This window comes from Sus scrofa, chromosome 1, assembly GCF_000003025.6.
Source record: "Sus scrofa isolate TJ Tabasco breed Duroc chromosome 1, Sscrofa11.1, whole genome shotgun sequence".
NCBI classification, from domain to species: domain Eukaryota; kingdom Metazoa; phylum Chordata; class Mammalia; order Artiodactyla; family Suidae; genus Sus; species Sus scrofa.
In genome coordinates, this window is record NC_010443.5 from 203056739 (window position 1) to 203071047 (window position 14309).

The window sequence follows — 14309 nt, forward strand, 5'->3', positions numbered from 1 at the left end:
GCAGTTTTATATTAAGAAGTCCTTATTAGCTTAAGTATGACTGCATACTTTGTAACATTCTTACTATTTTTGAAAGGCTCCTCTCCAGAATTATAAAAAGAGCCCATCATTCTTAATTGGTAATTACCAATACTCTCATAAACTCTATGTTCAAATAAATCATACAGTCAATAGAAGGATAAATATGATGCCATCTAATGTTTATACTTATGCAGGTATCTAAAAATAAAGACTTGCCTCTTTAATAATAATTTATACCCATTGATTACTTAAATCTCTCAGCAAAGAACTTGATCAAGGCTACTGTTTAATAACTAACCATGTGGTGGTAGTAAATCTTCTCTTGAAGCTCCTTTTTTTTCATCATGACCTGTTCATAAGGTCTATGGACCTGGTCATTCAGTTCATATTGTATGACTGAGACAAATAATATGCCATACTTTTCTCCCTTATTACAGTGATGACAGTTCAGCTGCCAAATCTTCAGTCCAAGGTGAATCTCACTGAGCTGCTATGGAACTGTGTGTCAAATACTGCTATTCACCCACTTAACATTTGTTTCCTCCTTCTACATTACTAGAAGATCCCTGATTTTCTAAATGGTGACTAATAGCCCATACACTTTCTACCCCTTGCAGCTGGGTGTGACCATGTGACTAAGTTGTAACTAGTGAAATATAAGAGAAGTTTTGATAAAGTGTCCTTTCCTAAATCAAAAGGCAAAGCCTAGCAAGGAAGACTTCTGTCTTTCACCCTTCATTTTTTCCCTTCTCCCTGCCTGGAACACAGATGTGATGTCAGAAAGAGGTAACCACTTTGTGGGTATGAGAAAAAAAGTCATACACTAAGTAAGACAGATACAGGACTTGTGTTCCCTGATAGCATTATGGAGCTCTTGTATAAAACTTTGGACAGTCTGCTTTCAGACTCCTTTTTTTACATGAGAAAAAAACCCTTATTTGGCTAAATCACTAGGGATGAGTTTCTATTACATGCAGCTAAGTACAAACTCCAACCAGTACAACCTACAGACTCATAGGGTCTTCATCTGGGTCTTATTCCCCCTTCCCACGAGGTGGAAATGCAGAGTTATCTCTGGGCTGTGGGGGGAGTCAGCTGGATAACATTTATAAAACTCCTCATATGAGGGGTGTGATTTTTTAAAAAATAAATTCTATTGTAGTGTAAGTGATTTTATTTTAAAATATATATGCATTATGATCTTTTTAAGCAGTACCCTGTATACAAGATCTCCTCGTATGTAGCCAGAGGCATCCTTGTATTAGAAGATTAAGATTGTTAGCGTAGGAAAGCAAGGACAAGCACAGGGGAAAAGTAAAACTTGGTTACTCTGAAGTCTAGTTTGTATGGAAAAGGCAGATTAAATGCATGATTATTTTCTTTTTTTCTGAAATAATTTCAAAATAATGACTTCATTCTCTCTTACCTATCAACAGTGACCAGAGTTACTTTAGAATCATTATGAACTTATAATCATGTTTTATGTTTGAAACAATTGCAATTATTTTCAATTTTTGGTGCTCAGATTGATTCATCCCTGTCTAGTGAGAGCCTATGTGAATTGCTTCCTTAGTCTTTTGACACAGACAGAGAAGTGGTTGATAACTTCCTTGCTTTCTGTAAATATTTACCCATAAAATGATGGCACAAGAAAAAAGGGTATAGATGAAATACAACTGACCATGAATTGAAAGTTGTTGAAGCTGGATGATGGCCCCATGGAGGTTCATTATACTATTCTCTTACATTAGTAAATGTCTGGCATTTTTCCAAAATAAAAAGCTAAGATAAAAACAGTTCAGATTATGATTCCAAAATAGGACCTTGAAATCCTTAGCAAGACTGTAGTCTTAAATGCCTAGCTTTGATGAGAGAAAGAGAGATTTCTAATTTCCCAAGGCTTCTCTTGATTTATCAAGAGGAAATGTAGAGGTCTAAGGGCAGAGTTTTACCCAAAGTGAGAGGTAGCAAGTTGACTAGATATGACCAACATTCCCCCCAGTTCCAGAGGGTAGGAGGGTGGAGGTTTGTTGAAAGGTTTCTACTGGTAGGTACCTCTTGGCGGTTTTGGTGGTGGTCACAGGGCGTGGTAAAGGGGGCTTCTCCCAGGAACTGATCTGTAACATTTTCACCCATTCTTTGGCCCGGATTCTTGCCTCCAGTCTCCAACATGCCTGACTCAATTTCTTGTGGTCAGGGGGATCTTGCTTTCCAGACAGGGCAGTAAAAAGCACTGAGCTTGGAGTGCAGAGAACAGCAAGTGAACGATGCTGTCTATGACTCAGAAATGACACTGTCTTGGACCTCAGCTTCATCACCCAAGAAATTAAAGGTCAGCCTGCAAAATTAAAAACCCTTCGGTGGCTCAGCCATCCAAACCTGAGACCTCAGAAGCCCTGGGCCTGAACATACAACCCTGCAGGTCTTCTTGCCTTTCCACTGATCGTCTTTTCCACCATTACACATTACATCGCCTCCCAAAGAAATATATGACTACCCTCATTTTTTTGCTGATAATTGAAGAGAAGGTGCTCAGCATAGATGACCCCAAAGTTGGCAGCACTTTCAGGCTTTGGGAATCAGGCGCGTCACCGACCTGTACGATTTCTCCTCTGTCCTTGCTCCGCTGCAAATCCTGACCCCAGTCCCCGCTGCGGAGAAATCTCCTAAGAGACGGCTGCTGGCGTCGCCTCTGCGCGCAGGAGGCGTGGAGCAGAGGGCGCGGGAGCAGAGCGCGCTGCGGCCACGCTCCCCGCGCAGAGCCGAGAGGGAGGGGCTGGCGGGGGCCGGGCAGCCCCAGAGGCGGTGCGCGGGGCTCGCGGCAGCTCAGTCTCCTCCCGAGCCCAGCCCCGGCCGGCGAGAGCAGAGCGACCGCGAGCCGGAGCCCGAGCCCGGGCCTCGGAGCGAGGAGGCGGAGGGCCGAAGAAGGCGGAGGACCGGAGTAGCGGCCGCGCTCGGGCTCCCGCGGTGCGTGTGTCCTCCTGGCGGATCCCGGTAAGTGCGGGCGGCCGAGCCCCGCCAGGAGCCAGGCGTAGTGGCCGCAGTGGTTGTTGTCCCTGGGTCCCGGTTGCGCGCATCCTGCTGCTGTGCTGCAGGCTCACAGGTGTCTCCACGGTGGGCAAGGGTGACCCAGGCCCCGAAAGGAGTTAGCCAACTCTCTCTGCTTCTGGGCGCGGTTTACGATCCCCCGCTTCTCCCAACCCCAACCGCCCTGCTTCCCGCCTGGGGGGAGGGGGGCGCGGGCCAGGGCCTGCAGTTGGGGGGATACACGCAGTGGGGGAGCTCCCCCTTCCCACCCACGCACCCACCCAACAACGGGAGATTCTGGCCAAGTCCCTTCCCAAGCTGCATCCCAGTTCCTGGCTCGCAGTGAGGTTTCTGTCCTTTAGTTTTATTTTTCTATTAACCCACCAGGGAAAGTTTGAGACCACACAAGGCAAAGTTGGGGCGCGGTTGGGGGTGCACTTCGACCGCGGAGGCAGCTCCCGTGGAGCGGGGCGGTGGGTTTGCAGATCGAGCCAGGCTTGGGCTGCAGCTAATAGCGCACTCTGGGAGTTGAGTCCGTCGCTGCGGTTTGCCCCGGCCCAGCATTGTGACAATCCCCGGAGCGCAGTGGGTCGCTTAATCGTTCACGCTAAGCATGGACATCTGCCGAGAATCTCCGTGATGGGTTAGGTTTATCTCAGGAGTAACAGCATCTCAGCCTGGTTTGACTTAATGCTCCCTCTGCAAACCTGAGTTGCAGCTAATCTCAGTGTGTAACCGGTGTGTTTAATTAGCTTATTTTACACCTGAGATGATCTCAGCGAATGCTTCTAAAATGAAATCTTTAGCACCAGGAAAAAAAAAAAAAAAAAAAAAAAAAAACCAAATCCAGTGTTTTTAAAGAAAATTTAAAAAAGGAACCTTCAGAATATCAGCTATCATGTCTGGATATTTTACTCTGCTTCTCTGTGGAGATAGGAAATGAAAACTGCTTGGATGTCTAACCTACTAGAGAGTCAGTGTTGGAACTGCTTTTGGCAGATTTTGTAGAGAGAAGTATTACTTCAACTTGCACATTGTTTATGAAATACACATTTGATCTCTGTAAATAGCCTACTTGTTAGACGTTATTTGATTTACTAGGTATTCTATTTTAAATACATCTAAAGGTGGTTTTTTTAAATAAGCTGAAAACAATGTCTAGATATTTAGAGAAGATTGTTCATGTTATCAGAGCATTCTTTTGTAATAAAATTTTTAAGAGTTGCTTTTCTACATCTGATACAGGAGAGGCTTTTCATGAAAAATAATATCCTGAGATATTTGTATGTGCAGGAAAAGAGTGCTACCCCCTAAAACCCTCAGCTTTTTCCAAGTGATAGATTAAGTCAGAAAAGTGTTCCTGAAACTGGAATTATATAATTGGACTGAAAGAAAATGCAATAAATAATTGTCAGTTGTCAAATACATAGATAATTCTAAAGGAAGTGTTATCTTTTTTAGCACTGGGAGGTTGTTACATGATTTAAGGTGGGATAAACAAAGATTTTCCTCTACATCTATAAAATGTTTGTACCTAGCTCGCATAGGTACATAGTCTACCTCTAACATTGGATTTACCAAAATGTCTGCATTTGTACGTATCTTGTCATAAGTGCCTAATATGTGTCACATCCTACTCTTAATGCTTCATGTATTTCAACTCATCTTATCCTCAAAGCAGAACTTGGTACTGTAATTGTCCTAATTTTTGAAATGGATAAACTGAGGCACAGAAGAGTTAAGTAACTTACCCAAGGTCACATGGCTATATGATAGGGTTTTTTCATATCTGCCAAGTAATTTTGTAAAAAAAAAAAAAATTAAAGAAAGACATGATTTTATGATTTACATATCATTGTTTTTATTTTTATTTAAGCCTAAATGTTGAAACTGTTTCCTGTGAAGCATAAGATTTCCTGATTGTGGAAGAACCCCTTAAGCACCATTAACTGTAAAGTGAGGAAAAGTATGAAAGAACCATCAGGTTGAGTCTGCAATTTGAAGACTGCCATATCCACCAGAACACCCAGGATGGATCTGCACCAAAGCACCACCATCATGTTCCTTGAGAAATGGTGTTCAGATAAGTCATCATCTGGCTGCAGGAGACATTATAATGTCAGAAAAAAACTGAAGTTAATTCGAATCTTAGGCCTTTTCATGGGCCTGGTAGCCATTAGCACTGTCCCATTTTCAATCAGTGCCTTTTCTGAGACAGAGACACAGAGCACAGGAGAGGCCAGTGGTGCAAGTGGGCCCAGGGTAGCACACAGTTACCATCAAAGAACTCTCTTAGATTTAAATGACAAGATTCAAGATTATACTCCACAGCCACCTCTTTCTCAGGAAGGCAAATCTGAGAATAGTACAGATCATGCCCAAGGAGACTACCCAAGAGACATCTTCTCTCTCGAGCAGCGAAGAAAAGGTGCCATCATTCTCCATGTCATTGGAATGATCTACATGTTCATAGCCTTAGCTATTGTCTGCGATGAGTTCTTTGTTCCTTCTTTGACTGTCATCACTGAAAAACTGGGCATCTCTGATGATGTGGCTGGAGCCACCTTTATGGCTGCTGGGGGCTCAGCCCCAGAACTTTTCACGTCTCTCATAGGGGTATTTATTGCTCATAGCAATGTCGGCATTGGTACTATCGTGGGCTCAGCGGTGTTCAATATCCTCTTTGTCATTGGCATGTGTGCTCTGTTTTCCAGAGAAATCTTAAACCTGACGTGGTGGCCACTCTTTCGGGATGTGTCCTTCTACATCATTGACTTGATCATGCTGATCATATTTTTCCTGGATAATTTTATCATGTGGTGGGAAAGCTTGCTTCTCTTAACAGCTTACTTTGGCTATGTGGTTTTCATGAAATTCAACGTCCAAGTAGAAAGATGGGTGAAGCAAATGATAAATCGCAACAAAGTCGTCAAGGTGACAGCACCAGAGGCCCAAGCAAAGGTTGGTGGTGGTGGTTGTTTATTTAATGTTCTTCTTGACCATAGTTTGAATTAATATATTTTTGAGATCTACCACTTTTTTAATGGGTTGGTGTTTGGGGCTGTCATGGGTGGCCGGATGCTTACTGCAGTTCTCTGAGAGCCAGACTAAAATGATAGTGGGAATAATAATTGGGGGGGGCGTATTCTGGGGAATATCTGCAAAGTCCTCAAGCTACTTGCCTCAGAGTAAAACATTTGTAAATATAGGTTACATAAGCTTCCCAGAGTAGACTCAGCAGTTCTTTGTCTCTTATTTTCTGAAAGTAGGAATAATGATTTTGTCAGCAGTTTTACTTTCATGGGAAAGTGTGTATGCCTTGTAAATTGCAGAGCTTTTTCTATTTAAATGGACAGGTGACAGTTATCAAGAACTGTCTCTTTAAAGGTGCTTAGGGAAGAAAGTTTGTATCACCAGAGCTTTAAGTCAGCGGCCTAGGGCATAGCTGGACTGGTTGTTAGCGTGTGTCATGGCCATTCTTCTTGATTCACACAGTAATGCTTCAGACCGCTCAACCAAAACTGATCTGTATCCATGAAAGCAAGTCAGTGACAAGCCCTTCTGCCTGCCTCTGTAGCTCAGTGGCCCATTTTGCATGCCGTGACAAACATGACGCAAAATACTCTTTATGGTAGGATTTGATGGAGTTTTAATGACAGTGGTGGCCATCCTGCTACTTAGGTAGCAGGCAAATTGGTAAAGAGCTTAGAAGAAATTGATCTGCAAAAATATAAACTATTTTTTAAGATAATCAATAGGCAGCATCAATAAAATTTTATGTTATATAGAGTAATGCAATTTTGATTTATATCCTAACATTGGAATGTCATCTCTGAATGTGAATTTAAACAGAAAACCAAAATACATATGCAGACTTTTCATACTAGCATCTGGGGAAATTCTCATGTATGCAAGAAACAGATGTTGAGTGGAGGGTGAGATGTTTTGTCCAGAATGGAAAAAAATGATATTAATTTACCGTAATTCCTTTATGTTCCAGTTTGATGACTGTCCATCATTTTTGTAGCAACCATGAAATGTAAACAAAGCACAGACACACAAAAAAAAACCCACTAGTAATGTTTCTGTTTATTCCATGCGAAAGAAAAATGTTTTTTACTGTATTTTTTTTCTAACATTCTACTCGGTATGTGGTTGTTTGTAGGAAAATGGAGCAAAAAAAATCATGGCAAATAAGCATGCAGATGTGGTATGCTTGAGGGCATAAGATGGGGTCATCACTGGAGCCCCCTCCCTGATCTAATTTTATAGCCTAAAGGATGATCCCTCAAGCCCACTCCTCAAGCCAGACTGCAAATTTGAGTGGTTTCTGTTAGTAATCTCTGTGTTTATTCCAATTAAAATGCTGAACAATTGCCAAGGGAAAGGCATAATTTTTTAGAGACAAGGAAATGACTTGGTGTCTTATAAATATCCTGGACACATCAAGGATAAAAAGTCTTTTTGAGAACTCATTGCTTTTTCATTTTGTTACGCCACAGTGAAACTTCATTAACTTAGACACAGACTCAGCTAAAGATTATATTGGCAACACATATGAAAAAGGAATTTTCGGAGCAGTCCATGGTGTATTGAAGATTGGAGGGGGATTTTGTATTCTGATGGGGGAGGTGGAGGAACTGGTTTTGTGCATTTAGTAATAACTTTTAAAGTATAGTTTACATACAGTTTTTAATCAATTTTAAGTCACTCATTAAATCAACTCTTGCAGGGTTGTTACCTACTATATTAACTTACTGTCATGTAGTTTTTATGGTAATTTAAATGTTGATAACTTAGGCTGACATTCTTTAAAGGTATTATTCATAGCCATAGTTTTTGCTGTGCCTAATATTATACATTTTAAAAATTTTGAAATTCGCCTTGTGGTGCAGTGGAAACAAATCCGACTAGTAACCATGAGGTTGCAGGTTTGATCCCTGGCCTTGCTCAGTGGGTTAAGGATCTGGGAATGCCATGAGCTGTGGTTGCAGACAAGGCTCAGATCCTGCGTTGCTGTGGCTGTGGTGTAGGCTGGTGCCTGTAGCTCCAATTAGACCACTAGCCTGGGAACCTCCATATGCCTCAGGTGTGGCCCTAAAAAAGCAAAAAATAAAATCAAAGTAAGTTAAAATAAATAAATAAAAATTTTGGAATTCTGGATTTACCTAATTGAAAAAGAAAGCATATTATATTCATGACTATATTTCCTGCTTCTGATTTACCCTCAAAATATGTTGTTTATTTTCCTTTGAGCATCAAATAGCTTTAGTTTATTTCATTTAATCATTATTATTTATTTTGGTATTTGGTAACTACATTGAACTATTCATTATCATGGGACCAGAATTTTTTAACATAGCTATGTCTTGTTTGGTATTTCTCAAAAATGGTAGAACACAGATATTTTTAGTGGAACAGTACATGATGATGTGTGACTTCCTTTAGAAAATTTCACCTTGCCAATTTTACTTTTGAATTATGGTTGGAAAAAAGTTTTTTTAGCAGCTGGTCTTTATCAGATGCCTGATTTCAGAATGTTATGGAGATTTTGCTCTTTAAGCACTGAACATAAGGTGTCCCAAGGCTGGATGAATCCTTGAGCATGGCTGTCTCAGTCTCTGATCTGCAAAGTTGATTTGTGGCTGAAAACACCACTTTTCCTACCTAAGTCAGTTCTTCTCACGTCATCAGAACACTCAGAAAAAAAGGTCCTAAGCCAAAGGCAGCCCTCAGTGGAGTCTTCATAGAAATGTACGGTACAAGAATTGAGGAGGCAAAATACAAAGCATGTTTTTAGGCAAAACTATATCATTGTCTTACTTGCACAATTATGAAGTAGGAGAGAATTGGAAAGTGGAAGAAACATATTTCATTTATTTTTATGCAAGTCATCAATGGTTCTTGCTAAAAACTCATCAGTTCTACTGGGCTCTGGGAGATGATATGTCTTTGAAACTACTTGCTTCATAGAAAAGTTGAAAATCTTAATTTGGTTCCATTATTGATGAGGCAACTGTGAAGCATGGAAGAATAGAAAATGTAAACATTTTCCCATAGTTAAAGTAGTAGTTTCTCATTTTCTTTAACTCTTCTATTCTCTGTGGTTTTTTGATATTATGTCTTTTAGTGATAGTATTACCCATTTTAAAATGTCATGTAGTATCATGACATGGTAAAGAGATCCTGGGCTTTGATTTAGGGAAAAAAAGGTTTTAACTCAGGTGTGTAATCAGTCCTGTGACATCAGAGAAGCTACATAAATTCTCTGAGCCTCTATTTCCTGATTTGGAAAATGAACATGATAATACCTACCTCAAAAAGTTGGGAAAATTATTAAATGAAGAAATGAATGTTAAGCAGCCAAGTCCTTGGCAAATGTGGATTATTCAGTAAATGTTAGTTCCCTTCCTTTCATCTTTCGTTCTTAAAAAAAAAAGTGAATCAGAATAAATTATTTCAAATTTGAGAATTTCAAAACATTCCTTGAAGATTATAGTTCATGTCTGTGAATCATTGAGTTAAGCAGGCTGTCTCCCTTAGGGGAGTGTGATATATGTCATATTATAATATTTATAATTCCGAGTTCATATACAGTGAATATATGCAGGGAAGATATTATTATAAATGCCAAGGAAAACTTCAAATGCCTTTGTTGTCCTGAAATTTTATTTTGTAGAATTTTGCTTGAAGTAAGTAGGCCATTGACTGGGGCTTAGAAATGTCTATGCTAAACAGAGATTTTTCTTTTAAGGGTACATTTATTTATAAATGATGGGGACTCTCTTCTAAAGACCTCTCCATAGCTGTTAGGAATTAATTTGAATTCTGCAGGATGTAGAACAGTGGAGTTTCAGGGCATCTGGCATGTTTTGCTGTGTGCCTGGCCGGGCTGCTGAGGTCCGTTGATCTGCTATGGTGCTAGGCTGTCATTGGCCTAGAAAGCAGCTGTCCATGGTATTTAACTTCTTCTTAGACTTGGCACTGTAATCTGACAGCAAGTCAGCCCAGTTCAAATGAAGGGAATGGTCTAAATAAAGATGCTTAATGCTGGATAGTTGAAGGTAGGCTACTTAGTAATTTAGGTGTACCTTGCTTTATTCATTTGGTATGTTTCTGAAAAGTCTGTTTTCCAACAGAGTGCAATGCAAATTGCTATTAATGTTCATGGGAAAATGGAAATTGAAATAATATTATAAAGCATTCCTTATAAAGTGAAGTATTTCTGGTAAGATGCTAAACCATAAATAAGTATAAATACTTATATATAGTCCAAAGCTTGCTTAAGGCACAGAATACATTTTAAATTCAACCTTTGTTCCCCCTCCATACCTAATCAGTAAATTAGTAAAATTAATGTACAAATTTTAAGGAAGATAAGGTGATACCATCCTTCTAGTAAATAAAGGGATGGTATTACTTAATAGACTGGGAAACACTCTGTCCTTCTCCAAAGAAAGAAAATATAGGCACTAAAATTCTTAACTGACTAAATGTCTGTGATTGTAGTATTCTTTTGAGTTCCCCAGACCCAATTCCAATGTGTGGGATGTGCTTCCTACAGAATACCAAGAGATTCTCGGACACCAGCAGACACTCTCTATCCAAAGAGAGTGTCAATTTTCCACTGGTTAAGGGTCCAATCCTACAAGACTACCCCTGTTCCACCTCCACTTCAGATGCAAGACTGCAAGTCCTGTTACCTGTACCTCTGACTGACCTGCTATAAGTCAGAAGTTCCAATCATCCCCTCCTTCGGCTTCAGTTAATTTTATTTTATTTTATTTATTTTTATTTATTTATTTATTTTATTTTATTTATTTTTGTTGTTGTTGTTGTTGTTGCTATTTCTTGGGCCGCTCCCGCGGCATATGGAGGTTCCCAGGCTAGGGGTCAAATCGGAGCTGTAGCCACCGGCCTACGCCAGAGCCACAGCAACACGGGATCCGAGCCGCGTCTGCAACCTACACCACAGCTCACGGCAACGCCAGATCGTTAACCCACTGAGCAAGGGCAGGGACCGAACCCACAACCTCATGGTTCCTAGTCGGATTCGTTAATCACTGCGCCACGACGGGAACTCCCGGCTTGAGTTAATTTGATAGAGCATCTCACAAAACTCAGAGAAACATTTCACTTACTAAATCACTGGTTTATTATCACAGGGTATAACTCAGGAGCAGCCAGCTGGAAGAGATGTGTAGGGTGAACGTGGGGAATGGCATGGAGCTTCCATGCCTTCTCCAGCCATCCCACTCTCCCAGCACCTTCACTTTATGGAGGCTTTATTACATGGGCGTGATTGATTAAACCATTGGCCACTGACAATTGATTTCAACTTCCAGCTCCTTTCTTCTCCCTAGAGGTCAAGGGAGGAAGACTGAAAGTTCCAACCCTCAAATCACACAGTTGGCTCCATTGGCAACCAGCCCCCGTCCTTAGGTGCTTTCCAAAAGTCACTGCATTAACATAAGACATCTTTATCACTCTCTACACTTAGAAAATTCCAGGGGTTTTGAGAGCCCTGAGCCCAGAACTATGAAGGAAAACCAAATACATATGTGACATGTATTTTGGTCATCTGAATGTCCAAATATGTATTTCTTATAAATCACAATATCACAAATATGTTTGTTGATCTACAGATACAGTATTGTGCTATCTTTCTTGCTTTGTTTCCCTCTACTTCTGTTAAAAACAAACCTTTCAGGTACTGCATATGATTCAGAGAGTGAAGGAGGCAGTCCGAGAGACTCAGAAAGCCCAATGGATGTTCATACACAGAGGTCAGATTGCCCTTGGCTGCTCCCCTTGCTACTCTCACAGCAAAGATCTAAACTCTGAATCCTGGCAGTGTTGAGAGCAAGGAGCTATCACAGCATCCCTTCCAGTTTCCTTTCTTCCTCTCTCCTTTTCCCCTCCCCTTTCCCCATTTCCTTCCTTTTTTTTCTGTTTTTTTTTTGGTTTTTTTAAATAATAATTTTTATTTTTTCCATTGTAGCTGGTTTATAGTCTTCTGTCAATTTTCTACTGTACAGCAGGGTGACCCAGTCACATATACATAAATGCATTCGTTTTTCTCACATTATCATGCTCCATCACAAGTGACTAGATATATTTCCCAGGGCTATATAGCAGTGGTTTTATTTTGTTTTGGTTTGGTTTTTTTGGTAGAACCAGATAATTTGTACTTTAACAAGAAATGAGATTATTAAACTGTTCTTCAGAGGAGGCAACTACATCTACAGTGTGGATTTGACTGGTTTAGTTTTTCTGTTCTTTCATTTTCAACCTTTTGTTTTAGATAAGTCTCTAGGAAACAGAATATGGCAGCATTTTCTTTAATTCAGTTTGACAATTGTTATATTTGTCTGGAAATTATAGTTGGTTTACATTGATTGTGATAACTTACATTTGGATTTTTTTTCTTGGATTTTTTTTCTATCATGCTCTTCATACTTTCTATTTGTTCTAATCTTTCTGTTTTTTAAATTATTTTCTCCTAATTTTTTGATTGATTTTTTAAAATCTGCTTTTCTCATTAATAGTTTGGAAGTTATACATCCTATTTCTATTGTTTTAATGTTTACCCTAAACATTTTAATGCATGTATTTAACTCAATAAAGTTAATATCTTTACACTCCTGATTAAACAATCCAGTGACTTTAGAACATTTTGTCAATCACCTCTCCCCTATTGTATATGATTTGAAGTCTACAATTTAATATCTTGATATTTTATAACAACTTTATTGAGTTATAATCTTCACTTTTTTAACCCTACAAATTAGACATTGTAAATTATGCTGTCAGTGTTTTTATTTTAGATATACCCATATTTTTACCATTTTTTTCTCCCTCATTTCTTTTTTTCATATCAGACCTTTTTCCCATGATTTTTTCCTGTGCTAACTTACATTCTTTATATGTTCCTTTAGCAAGTATCTGCTAATAAGATTTGCTTAGAGATTTATTTTCCTTTTGTTCTTGAAGAATAGTTTTGGTGGGTAGAAAATTTTCTTATTGTGCTTTGAAAATAGTAATTCCATTGTCTCTGACTTCCATTTTTGTTGTTAAAAAGACTACTTTCAGTATAAATACTGCTTCTTTGTAAGAAGTTTGTCTTTTTTCTTTGACTCCTTTTAAGGTTTTTTTCTGTTTTTGATGTTCAGTGTTTTCTTTGTGCTATGTCAGGTGTGGTTATCTCACTTATTTATCCCTTATTTGTGATTCATTAAACTTCCTGAATTTGAGGATTAGTGCCTTCTACCAATTTTGCTTCTGCCTCATTTTTCCCATAATCTTCTCGAATTCTAACTGGATATATGTTGTATGTACATCGACTTGTCGTTCTCTTATACCTTCTCAATTTGTCCTTCATGTCTTTTAACTACTCATCTTTTTCTGTGTTCCTCATTCTGATTTCTTTATATCTGCCTTCTACTTTCTAATTTTCAGTTTTGTCTAATTTGCTGTGGTGCTCATGTGTTTTGTTTCTAATTGTAATTATATTTTTCATTTCTAAAAGATTTTTGTGACTCTCTTTCACCCCTTTCAGGTTGATTTTCATTCTTATTTATTCATTATTTAATGTTTTCTTTTTCTAAACGTGTTAAATATATTTATAATCCTTAATTGATATTTCTTTTTTTTTTTTTTAATGGCTCCCTTGCAGCATATGGAAGTTCCTGGGCCGGAGATTGAACCCACACCCCCACAGCAACCTGAACCACCGCAGTTAGATTCTTTTTTTTTTTTTTTTGTCTTTTGTCCTTTTAGGGCTGCACCCAAAGCATGTGGAGGTTCCCAGGCTAGGAGTCTAATCAGAACTGTTGCTGCTGGCCTATGCCAGAGCCACAGCAACACAGATCTGTGCTGCGTCTGTGACCTACACCACAGATCACAGCAATGCTGGATCCTTAACCCACTGAGCAAGGCCAGGGATCGAACTCGAAACCTCATGGTTCTTAGGTGGATTGTTTCTGCTGTGCCAAGATGGACACTTCTTTAGGGGTTTTTTTTTTTTTTTTTTTTTTTTTTTTTGAGCAGTTAGATTCTTAACCCATTGTGCCACAGCAGGAACTCCCATAATTGGTATTTCTAATGTTAGTACCCTTGCAGATCTAGTTGTGTTGTTTTATGTTTACTGTGGGGTTGCTTCCTTATGTATCTAGTGATTTATTTTGAAACTTTGAACTCATATTCCTTGGAACTTTATCTGTAGGGAGTCATTGAGGTTTTAGGTTCTAAGTGTATCCCAA

General features: G+C 39.3%; 1 protein-coding gene across 5 annotated transcripts in view; it reads left to right on the forward strand.

The window, feature by feature from the left end:
- SLC24A2 (solute carrier family 24 (sodium/potassium/calcium exchanger), member 2) overlaps positions 2825-14309 on the forward strand; it is a 276880-nt gene continuing 265395 nt past the window's right edge. Inside the window, exons 1-2 of one of the 5 annotated variants that reach the window (XM_021078223.1) lie at positions 2825-3015; positions 4925-6009. In XM_021078223.1, coding sequence (XP_020933882.1) covers positions 5080-6009 — 930 coding nt within the window. In that variant the 5' untranslated portion in view covers positions 2825-3015; positions 4925-5079. 5 annotated transcript variants of the gene reach the window in all.